The 19,184-nt window shown below is 46.8% G+C and overlaps 1 protein-coding gene across 3 annotated transcripts in view; it reads left to right on the forward strand.

Moving 5' to 3' along the window:
* Positions 1 to 19,184, forward strand: part of LOC141273823 (gastrula zinc finger protein XlCGF66.1-like) — a 47,350-nt gene that overhangs the window by 15,545 nt on the left and 12,621 nt on the right. For all 3 annotated transcript variants that reach the window (XM_073686204.1, XM_073686205.1, XM_073686206.1), the window contains exons 3-4: positions 15,617 to 15,784; positions 15,867 to 15,990. In XM_073686204.1, coding sequence (XP_073542305.1) covers positions 15,617 to 15,784; positions 15,867 to 15,990 — 292 coding nt within the window. The remainder of the gene's footprint in view (positions 1 to 15,616; positions 15,785 to 15,866; positions 15,991 to 19,184) is intronic.

Below are 19,184 nucleotides of genomic sequence, written 5' to 3' on the forward strand. Positions count from 1 at the left end.
GATCAATGCATGACTGACAGAGCCTTTTTGGGTAAGTGTCTGGCAATGGGGTTCTGCACAAGACACATTCCTTGTGTTTTGGATTTAGAAATGCACTTCTTTCCCTGAAAAGATAGGAAGAAAGAAGGGGTCTCTATTACCACGTGAACTTTTTTTTTTTTTTTTTTTTTAAATAAGGTTTTTATTAAAGGAAAAAAAAACACACCTATATTGAACATACATACAACTTTTCTTTTCTTATAACCAGTAACAATCTTTAACCCCCACTCACACCATACCTTAATCAAGCCCTTATTATTGAATGAAAACAGCACTCTCAGGAATTCATCTTCTCTCTGACCAGGGCTTCCATAACTTATCAAACATATTGTCTTTTTTCCTTTTAGTATAAATTTATTTTTCTAATTGAATAATAAAAGCCGCCCGTCTTATAAACTCTTGTCGTGTTGGAGGCTCGTCCTGTATCCAATGCCTCACAATGACTTTCCGTGCAATATACAGTAATCTGGCAATACCAATCTTTAACACATTATTAACTCTGACCTCCTCCACATACCCCAGGACACATATCAAGGGATCCCTGTCCATTATACATCCATTTTCCCCCTCTATGGAATTAAGGACCGACGACCAGTAGGAGGCCAACCTAGGACAAAGCCACAAAATGTGAAGGAGTCCTGCTTGTTCCACCTGGCACCTTGGACAACTTGAGGTCTTTCTTAACACTGCCTTATGTTACGGATCTGGGTGGTGGAACCTCTGTGCTGAGATGAAAGGAGGGACCAGAGAGGCGTAACTAAGTGCCAACTCGGACCGACCCTGGCCACACGGCGGCTTAGTAGACTCTGTGAACCTAGGAGGGACCGGGCAGGTGGACGAGGTGTCACTCTGGGTCCGACCTTGTGTGAGAGCAGGCGACTCCCATGGGTCAGATGGCTGAAGCTGACAGGAACAGCAGATGAGCATGGCAGGTAGCCTGACAGGGGATCCGGGTAAGCAAGCAGGCGGCCACGGCAGGTAGCCAGACAGGTGATCCGGGTGCGCAAGCCGGCGGGCACGGCTGATAGACAGGCAGGCGGGCGCTGGAACCAAAGGGCTGAGGAGAGTGTTGACACACAAGCAACAACCTTGCACACGCACCTCCATTTTGGAGGAGGTGCTTTAAATAGGAGTGGTCCTCCGGCCATTGGCCAGGGACTCTTTAGGACTGCGCGCACGGCCCTAAGCACAGTATCCGGGAAGCTGCACGCGCTGCGTGCATTAGCAGCAGGGGAGCTGGAGGACGCTGGACTGGGACCGCGGCGGTGAGGGGAATGGCGTCTCTGCCCGGCAGGAGGCAGAGATGTCGATGCTACAGTACCCCCCCCCCTTTACACCCCCTCTTCTCTAGGCCCGCAAGAAATTTTTCTAGTAGACGAGGGGCATGAATGTTCTCCCTGGGCTCCCAAGACCTCTTCTTGGGACCAAACCCCTTCCAATTCACAAGAAAGACTTTCCTCTTACCCTCTTGTTGGCCAAAATGTTTTCTACCTCAAAGATGTCCTCAGCGGAGACTGGAGCTGGGGTGGTACCTGGATCGTCAGAGAAAGAATTAAGGACAATCGGTTTGAGGAGAGACACGTGAAAGGAGTTGGGAATATGTAAGGAGGCCGGGAGATTCAGCTTGTAAGCCACTGGATTTATTTGGTTCCGAATTTCAAACGGACCGATGAACCGCGGACCCAACTTGTATGATATGACAGACATATTTGGAGGAAAGCCAGACCTTGTCTCCCGGACAGAATTGAGGCGGATCCAGACATCTCTTATCAGCATGCTTCTTCATCCGCTCGGAGGACTGAAGAAGCGCAGTGTCTTCCCAAATCGCAGAAAATTCACTGACAAGAGACTCCGCTACAGGATTGTCCACTGAAGAGGAGACGGGAAACGGAATCCGGGGGTGTTGACTGTAAACCACAAAAAACAGAGCCTTAGCAGAAGACTCACTCACATGGTTGTTATAAGAAAGCTCAGCCCAGGGCAGGAGTTCAACCCAATCGCTATGGTGAGCGTTGACAAAGTGCCGAAAAAAACTGGTAAGGATCTGATTGATACGTTCCACTTGACCATTGGACTGAGGATGATAGGCCGAAGAGAAATCCAAAGAGACATCCAGCAGCTTGCACGTGGCTCTCCAAAAGCGAGAAGTGAACTGAACTCCTCGGTCCGAGACAATGTGGAGGGGTAAGCCGAGGAGACGGAAGATGTGACGGATGAAGTCCTTAGCCAGCACAGGTGCAAACGGAAGACCAGGCGGAGGGATGAAGTGAGCCATCTTGGAGAAGCGGTCGGCGACCACCCAAATGACAGTACAACCGGCCGATACAGGAAGATCCATGATGTCCATTGCATTATGTTGCCACTGAGCGGAAGGCACAGGAAGAGGAAAGAGACGACCGGCTGGAAGGTGCCTAGGTATCTTGTTACGGGCACAAGAGGAACAAGCCACGACAAAATCCGTAACATCCTTGTGCAGGGTAGGCCACCAATATTGCCGTGCAATGAGCAGAAGCGTCTTCCTCTGGCCGGCATAGCCAGCCAGTTTGGACGAATGGCCCCAGGGTAAGTCCCTCTTCCTATCCTGAGCCGCTACAAAGGTCTTACCAGGAGGTAGATGACACAGGTCAAATGGAGCAACAGTCATAATTCTGGAGGGGTCAATGATGTGTAGAGGCTCCTCCTCTAGGTCGGAAAACAGAAAAGAGTGGGATAGAGCGTCGGCTTCAAAGTTCTTTTCTGCCGGGCGGTAATGGAGAGTGAAGCAGAATCGAGCAAAGAACAAGGACCATCTGGCCTAATGTGGGTTTAGTCTTTGGGCGGTCTGCAAATAAGCAAGGTTTTTATGGTCAGTGTAGGTGACCACCGGGTGCAGAGCCCCCTCAAGCACTTAGTGCCACTCCTCCAGCTCTAATTTGATGGTCAGCACTTCTCGATCTCCTATGGAGTAATTGCGCTCGGAGGGAGAGAAGAGTTTGGAGAAGAAGCCGCAGGTCACCATTCGCCCTGACGAGGATTTCTGGGTGAGCACTGCTCCGCCCCGGAGGAAGAGACATCAACCTCCAAGAAGAACTGTTTATTGCAATCCGGACGGTGTAGCACTGGAGCGGAGGAGAAGGCTTGTTTAAGAGAGATAGTCATTCTCTGCCTCGGAAGTCCACTCCCTGGGATTTGCTCCCTTACAGGTAAGAGCAGAGATGGGAGCTGTCCGGGAGGAGAAATGAGGAATGAAGAGGCAGTAATAGTTAGCAAATCCCAGAAACCGCTGAATAGCCTTCAACCCCTCAGGTCGGGGCCACTTTAAGACGGCAGACACCTTCTCGGGATCCATCCGCAGTTCGGTCTCAGAATTGATATTCCCCAGCAGTACCTGACGAACATCCCTCCGGGGAGAGGGCAGATCAGGGGAGAACACCAAGATACCGTCCAAGTACACCACCACGCAGGAATACAGGAGATCTCGGAAGATATCATTTACCAACTCCTGGAAGATAGCTGGAGAATTACAGAGACCAAAGGGCATCACGCGGTACTCGTAGTGACCATCCCGAGTGTTGAATGCAGTCTTCCACTCGTCTCCCTGGCGAATCCGGACCAGATTGTATGCCCCATGAATATCGAGCTTAGTGAAGATTTTGGCGCCTTTTAGGCGGTCAAACAGCTCCAAGATGAGAGGCAGGGGGTACTTATTTTTGATGGTAATCTGATTTAGGCCCCTATAGTCGATACAAGGACAAAGAGAGCCGTCTTTTTCTTTTTTACAAAGAAGATCCTGCTCCAGCCGGAGAGGTGAATTTCTGGATAAATCCTCTAGCAAGATTTTCTTCAATGTATTCAGACATGGTACGGGTCTCGGCCAGCGACAAGGGGTAGATTCGCCATCGAGGAGGTGCACCACCAGGTATTAGGTCGATGGGGCAATCATACTTCCTATGAGGTGGTAGTGTGCCTCCTTTTTATCAAAGACGTCCACATAGGAACAGTAGGGTGCTGGCAGGCCAGGTAGGTTAGCCGGAGTAGACGGGGGTCGAGCCGGACGAACCGGAACCAGACAGGTCTTATGGCATTCCTGACCCCAAAGGAGCACCTCACCCGAGATCCAATTCAAGACTGGCTCATGTCTCTGCAACCAAGGTAGACCAAGCAAGAGGGGATGAGAGAGACTGGACAGTACGTAAAAGGAGATCTTCTCTGAGTGCAGCAGTCCCACCTTAAGAGTTACGAGCTCAGTGACCAACAAGATGGTTTCAGGGAGAAGCTTTCCTTCCACAGAGGAAACCGCTAAAGGATCCGCTAGACGTTTGGTAGGAATCTGAAAATGCTCCACAACGGCCTGTTCAATGAGACTCCCAGCGGCTCCGGAATCCAGATGGGCTGTCTCGAAGAAGCGGGTCTCGCCACTGGTAACAGAAACGGACAGAGTCAAGGGTGGAGAGGAACTCTTGCCTAGGATGACCTCTCCGAGCTGTCCTAGACTCTGGATTTTCCCGATCTCACCGGGCAGGAGCGGATCTGATGCTCTATATTGCCACAATAGAAGAATCTCCCCTCGGCGCGGCGCGTCTCCTGGCGAGACTTCACCATCTTGACTTGGTCAGTTTGCATAGGCTCTGGAGAAGACACCCGGGAGAGTGCTGGTTGCGAGACTGGAATTTGGAGGATGGGAGCGAGGCGCAGAGGTTTCCTCTCACGAGTCATCTCCTTAGCGCGTTCCAGAAACGGATGTCGATCCGGGTAGCTAATGACACCATGTCGTCCAGGGAGGGAGGTATGTCACGACCGTCTAGCTCATCCTTGATCCTTCTGGAAAGGCCCTCCCAAAGGGTGGACACCAGGGCCTCATTGTTCCAGGCAAGTTCAGATGCGAGGGTTCGGGAAATGTACGGCATACTGGCCCACTGTGAGATTCCCTTGGTGGAGTCGGAGAAGTGAGGAGGCAGAAGAAGATTTTCGTCCAGGATCATCGAACACCTTCCGGAAAGCCGCGAGGAAAGCCTGGAGATCGGACACCAGAGGATCCCCTCTCTCTCTCTCTCTCCCACAGAGGGTTAAGGCACGCCAACTCCTCTCCGGTGAGGTGAGACATGATGAATGCCGCCTCGGCCCGGTCGGAGGGGGACTGGTGTGCCAGGAGTTCTAAGTGCAGCGTGCACTGATTTATGAAGCCCCGACATAGGACAGGGTCACCACCAAAATGTGGAGGCGTAGAAAGCCGGGGTCCAAAGCCGGGTGCCACAGTGCCACTATGTCACTAGGTTGAGGTGCCGCTCGGTTAAAGGCGGACACAGTCGGGATGGACAGCGCGTCCAGACGGGAGTTGACTGTCCGCAGAGTCCACGGATAAGACAGGATAGTATCATGTTAGGATCTCTGGCGAGAGACCTCTTGGTACAGGTCTGAGAGCGAAGGAGCCTGGGAGCCACCGGGTTCCATGGCCTGTGCAAACTGTTATGGATCCGGGTGGTGGAACCTCTGTGTTGAGATGCAAGAAGGGACCAGAGGAGCGTAATTAAGTACCAACTCGGACCGACCCTGGCCACACAGTGGCTTAGTCGACTCCGTGAACCAAGGGGGGACCGGGCAGGTGGACCAGGTGCCACTCTGGGACCGACCTTGTGTGAGAGCAGGCAACTCCGACGGGTCAGATGGTGGAACCTGACAGGCACAGCTTATGAGCACGGCAGGTAGCATGACGGGGGATCCGGGTAAGCAAGCAGGCGGGCTCGGCAGGTAGCTAGACAGGGGATCTGGGTAGGCAAGCAGGTGGGCACAGCAGGTAGCCTGACAGGTGATCTGGGTGCGCAAGCTGGCGGGCACGGCTGATAGACAGGCTGGCGGGCACGGCTGATAGACAGGCTGGCGGGCACGGCTGATAGACTGGATGGCGGGCACTGGAACCTGAGAGTTGAGGAGAGTGTTAGCACACAAGCAACAACTTTGCACAGGCACCTCCATTTTGGAGGAGGTGCTTTATATAGGAGTAGTCCTCCGGCCATTGGCCGGGGACTCTTTAGGATGGTGCGGCCCCTTTAAGAGGGAGGGAGCATGTGAGCGTGCCCCAAGCACAGTGCCCGGGAAGCTACCGCGCATCAGCAGCAGGTGAGCTGGAGGACGCTGGACCAGGACCGCGGCGGTGAGGGCAACGGCGTCTCTGCCCGGCAGGAGGCAGAGACGCCGATGCTACACCTTAAACAATATCAGGGGGGTTTTATACATTCTATGTATCACAAAGAGCTGCGAAAGTCTTCCCGGCTCACTTAGGGATAGCTGCGGTACACATTCCAAAATTGAATCCCACTTCTCCTCCTCTATGCTCCCTATGTCTTCCTCCCATTTCGATTTGGCCTTAATAGGGTATTTATTTAGATATGTATGCATAAGGTCTCTATAGACATCTGAGACCACCCCTTTGGTTCCTTTCTCCCCACAAATGTATTCCACTAGTAGATCTCTCTGAACTGTCATATTAACCGATTTACTCTGTTTAACATACGCATGTTTGATCTGTCTATGTTGGAAGCTACATACGGTGGGCATCGCATATACCATCCGCATATTCTCAAATGTTCTAAAGACATTTTGCTCCAGCAGCTGGTAAACATATTGAATTCCCATTCCCCTATAATTTTTAAACCCATTTTATCAAATTCAAGCAGTTTATCATTTTGCCAAATGAGGGAAAAAGTTGTTAGATATTCCACCCCCCCCTATTTTTTTTTTTTTTAAATTCCTTCCCATACCTTGTGCACTTGTGCTAATGTTGGGTTCATAGATCCTAGCCTTCTAAAGCTTCCCACCTCTAGACCCTGCACTAGTGGATATTTTCCAGTCACCCTTGTCAGTACCCTCTGCACAGATCCTTCCCCAACAATTTTACTCCACCCTCTCAGCTGTTGGCTTCGAGCCGATAGGATTCGGTAGCGCCAGCTCTCCTCCATCCTTAGGCCTCTGCAAAACTTCCACCCGAATCCTCGGTTGCCTGTTCCCTCACACCAGATCCCTAAATATAGAATTTATTCTGCAAAACCTCTGTTTTGGTAACCACACTGGAGCATTGTGCAGCCTGTACAGTAATTTCGGCATCAAGACCATTTTGATCAAATTTATCCTCCCTGCTACCGACAGGTGAAGTCTACACCAGGCCCCCGTCTTGCCTCTGAAACTCTTCAGCAGCGGATTTATATTCAGGTCTACATATTTTGATAGTGGAAGTGTCACCTGTATCCCCAGGTACTTGAACTGTTTTACTACTGCCTGTTGTCCCCCTTCTCCTGCCACCAACAGATCCCCCTCCCCATCTACCGCCATCATATTTGACTTATCCCAGTTGATCTCTAGACCTGATAGTGTCCCAAATTTCTTGATAAGATTCATTGCACCTTCCAAAGATTTCCCTGAGTCCTCCAAAAAAAGTAATGCGTCGTCTGCATATAAGGCTATCTTTTCTTCCACTGTACCATACCTAAATCCGTGCACAGACGTCGCTTTTCTGATTATCTCTGCCAGTGATTCTACCGCCAGCGCAAAAAGCGGGGACATCGGACCCCCCTGCCTCGTTCCCCTATGTAAGGTAAACTCTCTGCAGACTTCCCCATTGACTTTGATCTTAGCATTCGGAGAGGTATACAACAGCCGCACCCACGAGGTATAGACCGGTTAAAATCTCATATGCACCATCATTTTCCATAAATAGTTCCATTCTATGCTGTCGAACGCTTTACGCGCGTCTAATGAGACCACCACCCTACGACCCGCGTTATCCGACGGCAGCTGCAAATTGAGATACAGTCTTCTCAGATTAATTGCCGTAGACTTATTCGGCATGAAACCGGACTGATCAGGGTGTATTACCGTCCGGATCACACTTGGCAACCGGCTTGACAAGATTTTTCGCCAATATTTTGACATCTGCCGTCAGCAAGGATGTGGGCCTATAGGACTCAGCAAACCTCATATTTGTTACCTTCTTTAGGGATCATGACTACTATGGCCCCCCTCATGGACTCATGGATAGCGGCAGTAACCCGCCCCCCCCCCCCCCCAACGCCTCATCGAAAACTTTTTCCAGTTTAGGGGCTAGTACTTCAACCAATTGCTTGTATACCTCGCTCGGGATACCATCCGCCCCTGGACCCTTGTCATTCGCCATGGCCACTATAGCCTTTTCAATCTCTTCCATTGTAATGGGTTCCTCCAGTCTCCACCTGTCGCTCTCACTGATGCTGGGTAAAGTTGCTTATTTTAAAAACTCCTCTGTATCTTCTGCTGTAGCTCATGTATTAGCGGCATACAGGTACATGTAAAATTCTCTAAACATCTCCAATATCTCTGCTCTTCTGGTTATCTCATTTCCTGATTCCATCACTAATTTATATACATAGGCTGGATCCCTTTGTGCCGCTGTCACTACCGCTAGCAGATGCCCTAGTCTCTCCCCCTCCTTGTAGAAAAGTGTTCTCTGAAAAGCTCTCCTTCTTTCTGCCTTCTTTAGATGTAACTTATTGACCTCTTCCTGAGCTTCTCTCAGTTTCCTCTGTCCCTCCCGAGTGGGGTTCCCTACGAACTCCCATTTCTGCTCTCTCCAGTGCTTCCACCACTTCCTGGTCTAATATTCATCTGCTTTTGGATTTGCACCTAGATATATTCATAAATAATAGGCCTCTCAGGTACGCCTTCATGGTATCCCATACCACCTGACTTGTGGCGCTGCCATCGTTATTTTGGAAAAACTCGCCTATCTCACTTTTAATCCCTTCCATATCAATACTTTTTAACCATGTTGGATGTATCTTCCACCCCCCTTCATGTCCTCTGCTGCCATCCTTCCTGTATATACCCACCTCCAGGGGGTTATGATCTGAGACTACTCTTGGGAGGTACGCTACACTGCAGATTATTTTAGTCATTAGGTCGTTTCCCAGGGCCAGATCAATCCGGGACAGAGAGCCATTTGCCGGGGAGTAACAAGAGTAGCAAACCTTATCTTCATTTCTCACCGTCCACAGGTCCATCAATCCGATCTCCTTCAAATAATTTCCAAAGGGAGTCAATTTCTTATCCCTCCTCTGTTTTCCCTGTTTGTATCTGTCCCATTGCTCATCCAACACATTATTAAAATCCCCAATTATCAATATTGGTAATCCCGAACCTTTTATTGACTGTTCTGTTATTTCCTAGATTTTTTTTACCTGAGTATGGGGGCGGAATATACACAGCTGCTATACACATCAGTATTCCATATACCTTACTAATCACAAATACAAATTGCCCTTCCCTATCAATGTGCGTCTCTATCTCCTCATACTTTGTGGATGCACCTATTAATACGGAGACTCCTCTAGCATATGAGGAGTATGTAGAATGATACGCTTTCCTTATCCATTTTCTTCCCAATACCTCCACTCTGTCCTTAATTAGATGTGTCTCCTGTAAGTACATTGTCGGGTTTCCGCTTTCTAATATGTTCCATAATTGCTGCCCTTCTAGTTCCCTCAGACAAGCCTTGTACATTCCAGCTGAATATCTTGTTGTTACTCCCCATAGTGCTTCCTTGTGCCCCTTATCTCCCTCCTCCTCTCTTCTCTGTGCTGTTCTGTACTTGTATATGTCCCCCAGAATGTCCCAAGAACAAATTTCTCCTCCTCTACACCATCTTCTTTGGTTGAAACTCCGTCCACCACCATAGTTCTGTTCACTTTCCTCTGGCCTGTTCGGACCTGATCCTCTTGCCATTTAGATCCAGCCATTTAGTAGCCTCCTCTGGATTTGGAAAGAAATGGACTCTCCCCATAGCTACCACTCTGAGCTTTGCAGGATATAGTGTCGAATAGGCCAGACCTAAGTCTCTCAAGCTTATTTTCACCTCTCCGTAGCACATCCTCAGTCTCTGGACCTCCTCCGAGTAATCAGGATATAGGAAGATTTTCTGTCCATTTATATTCAGCTCCTTCGTCTGCCTTGCTGTCCTCAGTATAGTATCCCTGTCCCTGTAGTTTAAGATCCTGGCAAGGAAAGTGCGAGGGGGGGGGGGCACCAGGTGGGAGAGGTCTCATTGGGACACGGTGCGCTCTTTCCACAGCAAATACCTTTGACAAGTTTTCAGCTCCAATAGTATTATGCAACCAGTCCTCGATAAACGCCGTGGGGTCATTTCCTTCAAATTTTTCGGGTATGCCCACCAATCTAACATTATTCCGCCGAGAGCGGTTTTCCAAATCATCTGCCTTATCTGCCAGAGCTGCACATTTCTGTAAGCACGGAGTTTGGGCTTTCTGCAGCTTTGCAAGATCATCCTCCACTGTGCTCACTCTTTCCTCAATAGCTCCTGCTCTGGCATCAGCTTTGTGCATGGCTTCTTCATGCTGCCTATTTCTCCTTTAGGCTGCGTTCACACATTGCGTATTTTCGCGCTCCTTTTGAAAATACGCAATGTGCTTTGTGTCTGCCAGCAAAGTGAATGGGAAATTCACTTTGCCGTTTAGACACTGTGCAATTTTACGCAGTGAGAAAGCGCAGCTGCGTAAAGAATTGGCATGTCAATTCTTTACGCAGCTGCGTCCTGCACTTTCTCACTATTGTGCCCATTATAAGCGATGGAATTACGCAGCGGTGTTCACACACTGCGTAATTCCATCGCTTTTTTACGGAGGCGCAGGATGGATACTCACCTACCCGATGTCAGGGGAGAGGCGTTCGGTCTGGTCCGCTCCAGTCCCGTTCTTCCAGCATCTGCCAGTGAGCCGATCAGCTGTTAGCTAACCGGCTTGTAACCGGCTTCTGGTCAGCTGATTACAAGCCGGTCACGTGACAGTCAGCTGATCGCTTCACGGCAGATGCTGCAAGCGCGGGACGGAGCAGACGCGTCTCTCATCCATCGGGTAGGTGAGTATCCATAGTCTGTACATACACTGCTAGGGACACACACACGACACAGACACTCAGGACACACAGACACAGACGGTACACACACGACACACAGACACAGACAGTACATGTCACCCTTCATTTTCACACTGCGTTTTTTGCTGCACTTTTTTACGCAGTGTGTGAATGGAGGTGCTTTTTTTATCTGCTTAAAAAAAAGCAGGTAAAAAAAGCAGGAAAATACGCAGCGTAAAAAAACGCAGGGAAATACGCAATGTGTGAAAACAGCCTAAATCCACCCACCCTCTGTGTTAGGGTGGTTAGGGCAGTTTTACAGAAGACAACAATATTTTAGATGTCTCTCATTGTGGGCTTCCCTCCTTTTTGCTCTCCTGTGATCTCCTGCACCTCTCCCACTGTATCCCCCCCCCTCTCCCTCCAGAACCTCCTTCACTGCTCCTTCATTCAGACTGTCGCTGTCCTCCTCCTTTTCAGCTTCCTCTTCTCCCCAGTTAGCCACTTGCTTTATTCCTCCTTCCAACTTTCAAACTTCTCTAACTTTGCAGCAATCTCCAACCTTTTAGCATATGCAGTGTTCAGCTTCTCAGAAGCCTCCATGCTCTCAGCACCATCTTGGGTATGCTCCTGCATCTCACTGGCGTCTCCTCACCATTCTCACTGTCCACGGTACTGCTGCTTGTCTGTGCTGCTTCCCCGGACCTTCCCCGCAGGTACAGGGGCTTAACTGTTCACTGGCCGGACTCTATGCCGGATAACCGGAGGATTAGCAGCAGTGGATCTCCAGGTCCCAACTGCTCACATCTAGTGCTAGGCCATGCCCCCACCAAGTGAACTTTCACAAAGATCACTTACCACCTTGCTTAATCAAGCTGTACCGGTTTAGACTAAGGACTTTTCTCAGCCAGGGGATCCTCCGTAAAGGCTGCAGACTCGTCCCGTTTACTGGAGCTGTGTTGGCTGGACCTACTCCCAGATCTGCGCTTCTCCACGGTACGGCCGCTCCGACCACTACCATGAGGGCGAAGCCGCACCAAACTCTCCTGGGGCTTCTCAGGCAGCAGGTGATGTTGTTGCTGCTGCTCACAATTACTCCTCATCCTCCACAAGAATAGATGGGCTGGGAAACACCTAGTCAGTGGAGCCAGCCTGTAATATACTGGCCACTGAGTCCCGGTACCTTACATTTCCGGGTCACATTGACCCCTGGCGCTTCCAGGAGCCCTGCACCAACCGAGGTAGAGAAGACATCCCCACCTAACCCGGTCGGCCAGGCCTGGGGAAGAAAATCTTCTGTCTTCTGCTCATCGTAACGCAGGTAAGCCTGCAACAGGTTCCCCTCATCAAGAACAGGAAACCAAACTGAGGCAGTGTCGCCCCTTTAGCCTGTGGGTTTCCTGTCCTTGGTGGGCATATCCCCTCTCTCATGGTGCTGTCATGGGTGAGCGATAAAGGTGTTTGCCCCCTTCCTGATTTCTTATTCTTTTGCATGTTTGTCATACTTAAATGTTTTAGATCACAAAACAAATTTAAAGGTGTTATCTATGTCTAATAAGTAAACACAAAATGCAGTTTTTTGAAGTGAAGGTCTTTATTAAGGGATAAACAAATTCAAACCTACAGGGCCCTGTGTGAAAAAGTGATTGCCCCCCACCTTTAAAACATAAATTAACTGTGGCTTATCACATCTTTAGGGAACTGAGTTCAATTTCCCTAGCTACACAGGCTTGCATTTATTTGTGAAAAAAAACAGAAACTTGGCGCAATTTTCAAACTTTGAATTTCCATGCCCTTAAATCAGAGAGATGTCACACTAAATAGTTAATACAGAACATTTCCCACGTTTCTACTTTACATCAGCACAATTTTTGCAACAATTTTTTTTGTTTCTTAGAAAGTTATAAGGGTTAAAAGTTGACCAGCGGTTTCTTATTTTTCCAACAAAATTTACAAAACCATTTTTTTAGGAACCACATCACATTTGAAGTCACTTTGAGAGGTCTATATGACAGGAAATTCCCCAAATTGATACCATTCTAAAAACTGCACCCCTCAAGGTACTCAAAACCACATTCAAGATGTTCATTAACCCTTTAGGTGCTTGACAGGAACCAAAGCAACGTGGAAGGAAACAATTTAACCTTTTTCACACAAATGTTACTTCAGACCCCAATTTTTTTATTTTCACAAGGGTAATAAGAGAAGATGGACCACAAAATTTGTTGTGTAATTTCTCCTGAGTAAGCCGATACCCCATTTGTGGGGGAAAACCAGTGTTTGGGTGCACAGCAGGGTTTGGAAGGGAAGAAGCACCATTTGACATTCTGAAAGCAAAATTAGCTGGAATAATTAGCGGACGCCATGTCGCGTTTGGAGAGCCCCTGATGTGCCTAAACAGTGGCACATCCATGCCCTTCTTAAATTTTAGTAGTGAATCACTCACTACAACATCATGCGGCAGAGAGCTCCATAGTCTCACTGCTCTTACAGTAAAGAATCCGCGTCTGTGATTATGATTAAACCTTCTTTCCTCCAGACGTAGAAGATGCCCCCTTGTCCCAGTCTCTGGCCTCAGAGTAAAAAGATCAGTAGAAAGGTCTTTGTACTGTCCCCTCATATACTTGTACATAGTAATAAGATCACCCCTAAGCCTTCTTTTTTCCACAGTAAATAACCCCAAGTGTAATAACCTGTCTTCGTATTGCAGATCCCCCAGTCCTCTAATAACCTGTCTTCGTATTGCAGATCCCCCAGTCCTCTAATAACCTGTCTTGGTATTGCAGACCCCCCAGTCCTCTAATAACCTTGGTCGCTCTTCTCTGCACCCTCTCTAGTTCAGCTATGTCTTTCTTATACACCGGAGACCAGAACTGTACACAGTATTCGAAGTGTGGTCGCACTAGTGACTTGTATAGAGGTAAAATTATGTTCTCCTCATGAGCATCTATGCCTCTTTTAATGCATCCCATTATTTTATTTGCCTTTGCAGCAGCTGCCTGACACTGGCCACTAAACGTGAGCTTGTCGTCCACCAATACACCCAGGTCTTTTTCAGTGACCGTTTTGCCCAGTGTTTTACAATTAAGCATATAATTATACATTTTATTTCCTCTGCCCAAGTGCATTACCTTACATTTATCCCCATTAAAGCTCATTTGCCATTTATCAGCCCAAGCTTCTAGTTTACATAGATCCTCCTGTAATATAAAATTGTCCTCCTCTGTATTGATTACCCTGCAGAGTTTAGTGTCATCTGCAAATATTGAAATACTACACTGTATGCCCCCTACAAGGTCATTAATAAATATGTTAAAAAGAAGCAGGCCCAATACTGACCCCTGTGGTACCCCACTGTTAACTGAGACCCAGTGTGAGTGTGTTCCATTAATAACCACCCTTTGTTTCCTATCACTGAGCCAGTTCTTAACCCACTTACATATATTTTCCCCTATCCCCATTGTTTTTATTTTATGTATCAGTCAAAGGCCATCAGCTGACGTCTGCACACAGCAGTGACGTCATATGCTCCTGCGCCAGAACGCCAATGTCAGCTGCTGGCCTCCGATTGGCCTGCGGCTGGCATTACTATTGCTGTGCAGGGAGTACACTTCAATTGAATGTGCTTCTAAGGACGCGCATACAACTGAAATAAAGTGCTGCTATTGGCGGCTCCTGAACCGGGCCGTGGTTGTCAAAGAGGGTCTATGGTGCTTGCGGGCTGCATAAAGCAGTCTTAAGGACCGCATGCGGGCTGCGAGTTTGAAACCCCTGGTGTACACTAAAGAGGAATGTCATGCATGGGTGTCATCGACAAAGGAAGCCTCTCCTAAAGTCAGTGTACAAAAAGTCCACCTACAATTTATCAGTGCCCGTGCTGAAAAATATGAAGACTACGAAACGCTATACTCTCAAGTGATGAGACCAAGATAAATGTTTTTGGAACAAATGGCTTCAAAAAAGTATAGTGTTGCAAGGGTGAGGAGTACAAAGAAAAATGCATGGTGCCTACACTGAATCGTGGTGGCAGTGTCCTTCTGTTTGGCTGTATGAGTGCTACTGGTGTCTGGGAGCTGCATTTCACTAATGGTATCATGAATTCACAGATGTACTGCTCTATATTGAAAGAGAAGATGCTACCATCACTCCATGCACTTGGTAGCCGTGCACATTTCCAACATGACAATGATCCAAAATACACATCTAAGGTCATTGTTGTATTTCTGAAAAAGAACAGGGTGAAAGTGACTCAGTGGCCTAGTATATCTCATAATCTGAACCCAACCGAACACCTATGGGGAAATCTGAAGAGTCATGTTCAGCATCACTCTCCTTCACTCTCTAAAAGAGGTCGTTCTTAAAGAATGGAAAAAGATAATGATGCAATTTGTCATCAACTTATTCATTCCAGGACTAGAAGAATTTTATGACCTTCATTATTTTTCAGGACAGCACCAAGATGGTGGTCCTTTTTGATGTGGGGTGTAAACATTTTTCCAACTAATTTGAGTAAACTCATGTTATAGGTTAAAAAATTGTTTAATGAAACACAGTCCTATCAACATTTTGGATATTGTTTTTGTGTTCAGTGACATTGATTAAAATCTTACTTTTCAAAGGGGGTGTACTCATTTATGCTAATCATTGTATATTGTTCTGCTTCTAACTTTTATGTTTATAGAGTGTTGTTTTTGATTCACAGGATTGTACGGTTGTGAATAAGTGTGGTGAACATGTGACACCTAGCAGCTGTTCCCGTTTGACCCAAGCGTCCAGCAGGATTCAGAGTTCAATTATGTTTTTAGATAATGAAAATGAAAAAGAGATCCTGGCACTCACCAACAAGATCATTGAGCTGCTGACTGGAGAGGTGAGCGCTGCTGGGAATACTGGGACCTTATATTGTAACGCCAATAGTGATCTCTGAATGATTGTATCATTGTATATATCAGGTTCCTATAAGGTGTCAGGATGTTGCTGTCTACTTCTCTATGGAGGAGTGGGAGTATTTGGAAGGTCACATAGATCTGCACAAAGACTTCATGATGGAGGATCACAAGCTTCACACATCACCAGGTGAGAGATCAATCTTATAGCATTACATTTTGTGTTTGTAAGGAACTTTGAGCAGGTAATTGGAGATATTTTTGGTCACCTGGTACTAACTTTTGAGTAGATACACAGATTCAGTAAAAAAAATTCTGCTTATTTTAGCTTTGCCTTGACTCATAAATTCAGCATTGTTTTCTTAATTCTTTAGATGCAGTCAGTGCATTTGCAATGTGTCTGAGTTTTTGAATACAACCCCTGGCAAAAATTATGGAATAACTGGGCTCGGAGGATGTTCATTCAGTTGTTTAATGTTGTTGAAAAAAAGCAGATCACAGACATGGCACAAAACTAAAGTCATTTCAAATGGCAACTTTAGGGCTTTAAGAAACACTAAAAGAAATCAAGATTAAAAATGTGGTACTCAGTAAGGGTAATTTTTTTCCGACCAAGCAGAGGGAAAAAATTATGGAATCACTCAATTCTGAGGAAAAAATTATGGAATCATGAAAAACAAGCACACAAAAGAACACTCCAATACATCACTAGTATTTTGTAGCACCACCTTTGGCTTTAATAACAGCTTGCAGTCTCTGAGGCATGGACTTAATGAGTGACAAACAGTACCCTTCATCAATCTGGCTCCAACTTCCTCTGATTGTTGTTGCCAGATCAACTTTGCAGGTTGGAGCCTTGTCATGGACCATTTTCTTCAACTTCCACCAAAGATTTTCAATTGGATTGAGATCTGGACTATTTGCAGTCCATGACATTAACCTTATGTGTCTTCTTTCAAGGAATGTTTTCACAGTTTTTGCTCTATGGCAGGATGCATTATCATCTTGAAAAATGATGTCCTCATCCCCAATCATCCTTTCAATTGATGGGATAAGAAAACAGTCCAAAATATCAATGTAAACTTGGGCATTTATTGAAGATGTAATGACAGCCATCTCCCCAGTGCCTTTACCTGACATGCAGACCCATATCATCAATGACTGTGGAAATTTGCATGTTTTCTTCATGGAGTCATCTTTATAAATCTCATTGGAACGGCACCAAACAAAAGTTCCAGCATCATCACCTTGCCCAATGCAGATTCGCGATACATCACTGAATATGACTTTCATCCAGTCATCCACAGTCCACGATTGCTTTTCCTTAGCCCATTGTAACCTTGTTTTTTTCTGTTTAGGTGTTAATAATGGCTTATATTTAGCTTTTCTGTATGTAAATCCCATTTCCTTTAGGCGGATTCTTACAGTTCGGTCACAGACATTGACTCCAGTTTCCTCCCATTCGTTCTTTATTTGTTTTGTTGTGCATTTCCTGTTTTGGAGACATATTGCTTTAAGTTTCCGGTCTTGACACTTTGATGTCTTCCTTGGTCTACCAGTATGTTTGCCTTTAACAACCTTCCCATGTTGTTTGTATTTGGTCCAGATTTTAGACACAGCTGACTGTGAACAACCAACATCTTTTGCAACATTGTATGATGATTTACCTTCTTTTAAGAGTTTGATAATCCTCTTCTTTGTTTCAATTGAGATCACTCGTGTAGGAGCCATGATTCATGTTAGTCCACTTTGTGCAACAGCTCTCCAAGGTGTGATCACTCCTTTTTAGATGCAGACTAACGAGCAGATCTAATTTGATGTAAGTGTTAGTTTTGGAAATGAAAATTTACAGGGTGATTCCATAATTTTTTCCCTCTGCTTGGTCTGAAAAAAATTACCCTTACCGAGTACCACATTTTTTATCTTGATTTCTTTTAGTGTTTCTTAAAGCCCTAAAGTTTCCATTTGAAATGACTTTAGTTTTGTGCCATTTCTGTGATCTGCCTTTTTTCAACAACATTAAACAACTGAATGAACATCCTACAAGCCCGGTGATTTCATAATTTTTGCCAGGGGTTGTATCTACCAGCATTATACACTGCTCAAAAAATAAAAGGAACACTAAAATACCACATCCTAGATATCACTGAATGAAATATTCCAGTTGCAAATCTTAATTCATTACATAGTGGAATGGGTTGAGAACAATAAAATATACAAATGATCAATGTAAATCAAAATTAATATCCAATGGAGGTCTGGATTTGGAATGATACTCAAAATCAAAGTGGAAAATCAAATTACAGGCTGATCCAACTTCAGTGGAAATGCCTCCAGACAAGGAAATGAGGTTCAGTATTGTGTGTGGCCTCCACATGCCTGTATGACCTCCCTACAACGTCAGAGCATGCTCCTGATGAGGCGGTGGAAGTTCTCCTGATGGATCTCCTCCCAGACCTGGATTAAAGTATCAGTCAACTCCTGGACAGTCTGTGGTGCAATGTGGCGTTGGTGGATGGAACGAGACATGATGTCCCAGATGTTCTTGATTGGATTCAGGTCTGTGGAATGGGCAAGCCAGTCCAAAGCATCAGTACCTTCATCATGTAGGAACTGCTGACACACTTCAGCCACATGAGGCCTAGCATTGTCATGCATCAGAAGGAACCCATGGCCCACTGCAACTGCATATGGTCTCACAGTGGGGCTGAGGATCTTATCCCGGTACCTCTGTCTAGCACATGGAGGGCTTTGTTGCCCTCCAAAGAAATGCCTTCCCACACCATTACTGACCCACTGCCAAACCGGTCATGCTGGAGGATGTTGCAGGCAGCAGAACATTCTCCATGGCGTCTCCAGACTCTGTCACGTCTGTCACATGTGCTCAGTGTGAACCTGCTCTCATCCGTGAAGAGCACAGGGCGCCAATGTGGAATCTGCCAATCTTGGGCTTCTCTGGCAAATACCAGTCGCCCTGCAGGGTGTTGGGCTGTGAGCACAACATCCACTTGTGGACATCAGGCCCTCATACCACCCTCATGGAGTCTGTTTCTGAACAGTTTGAGCAGACACGTGATTTTAGTAGCCTGCTGGAGGTCATTTTGCAGGGCTCTGGCAGTGCTCCTTCTGTTCCTCACTTGCACAAAGGCGGATGTAGCGGTCCTGCTGCTGGGTTGCTTCCCTCCTACGGTCCCCTCCTGGTGTACTGGCCTGTCTCCTGGTACAGTATCTGCTCCATGCTCTGGACACTGTCCTGACAGACACAGCTACTCTTCTTGCCAACAGCAGGAGAAATTGATTTACAATCAGTGTTTCTTCATAACTGGACAGGTTGATTTCGCAGACGTGTGGCTTGACTTGGAGTTACATTGTGTTGTTTGAGTG

This window comes from Phyllobates terribilis, unplaced genomic scaffold (assembly GCF_046119375.1).
Source record: "Phyllobates terribilis strain yellow unplaced genomic scaffold, ASM4611937v1 Scaffold_5__5_contigs__length_657084704, whole genome shotgun sequence".
Taxonomy (NCBI): Eukaryota; Metazoa; Chordata; class Amphibia; order Anura; family Dendrobatidae; genus Phyllobates; species Phyllobates terribilis.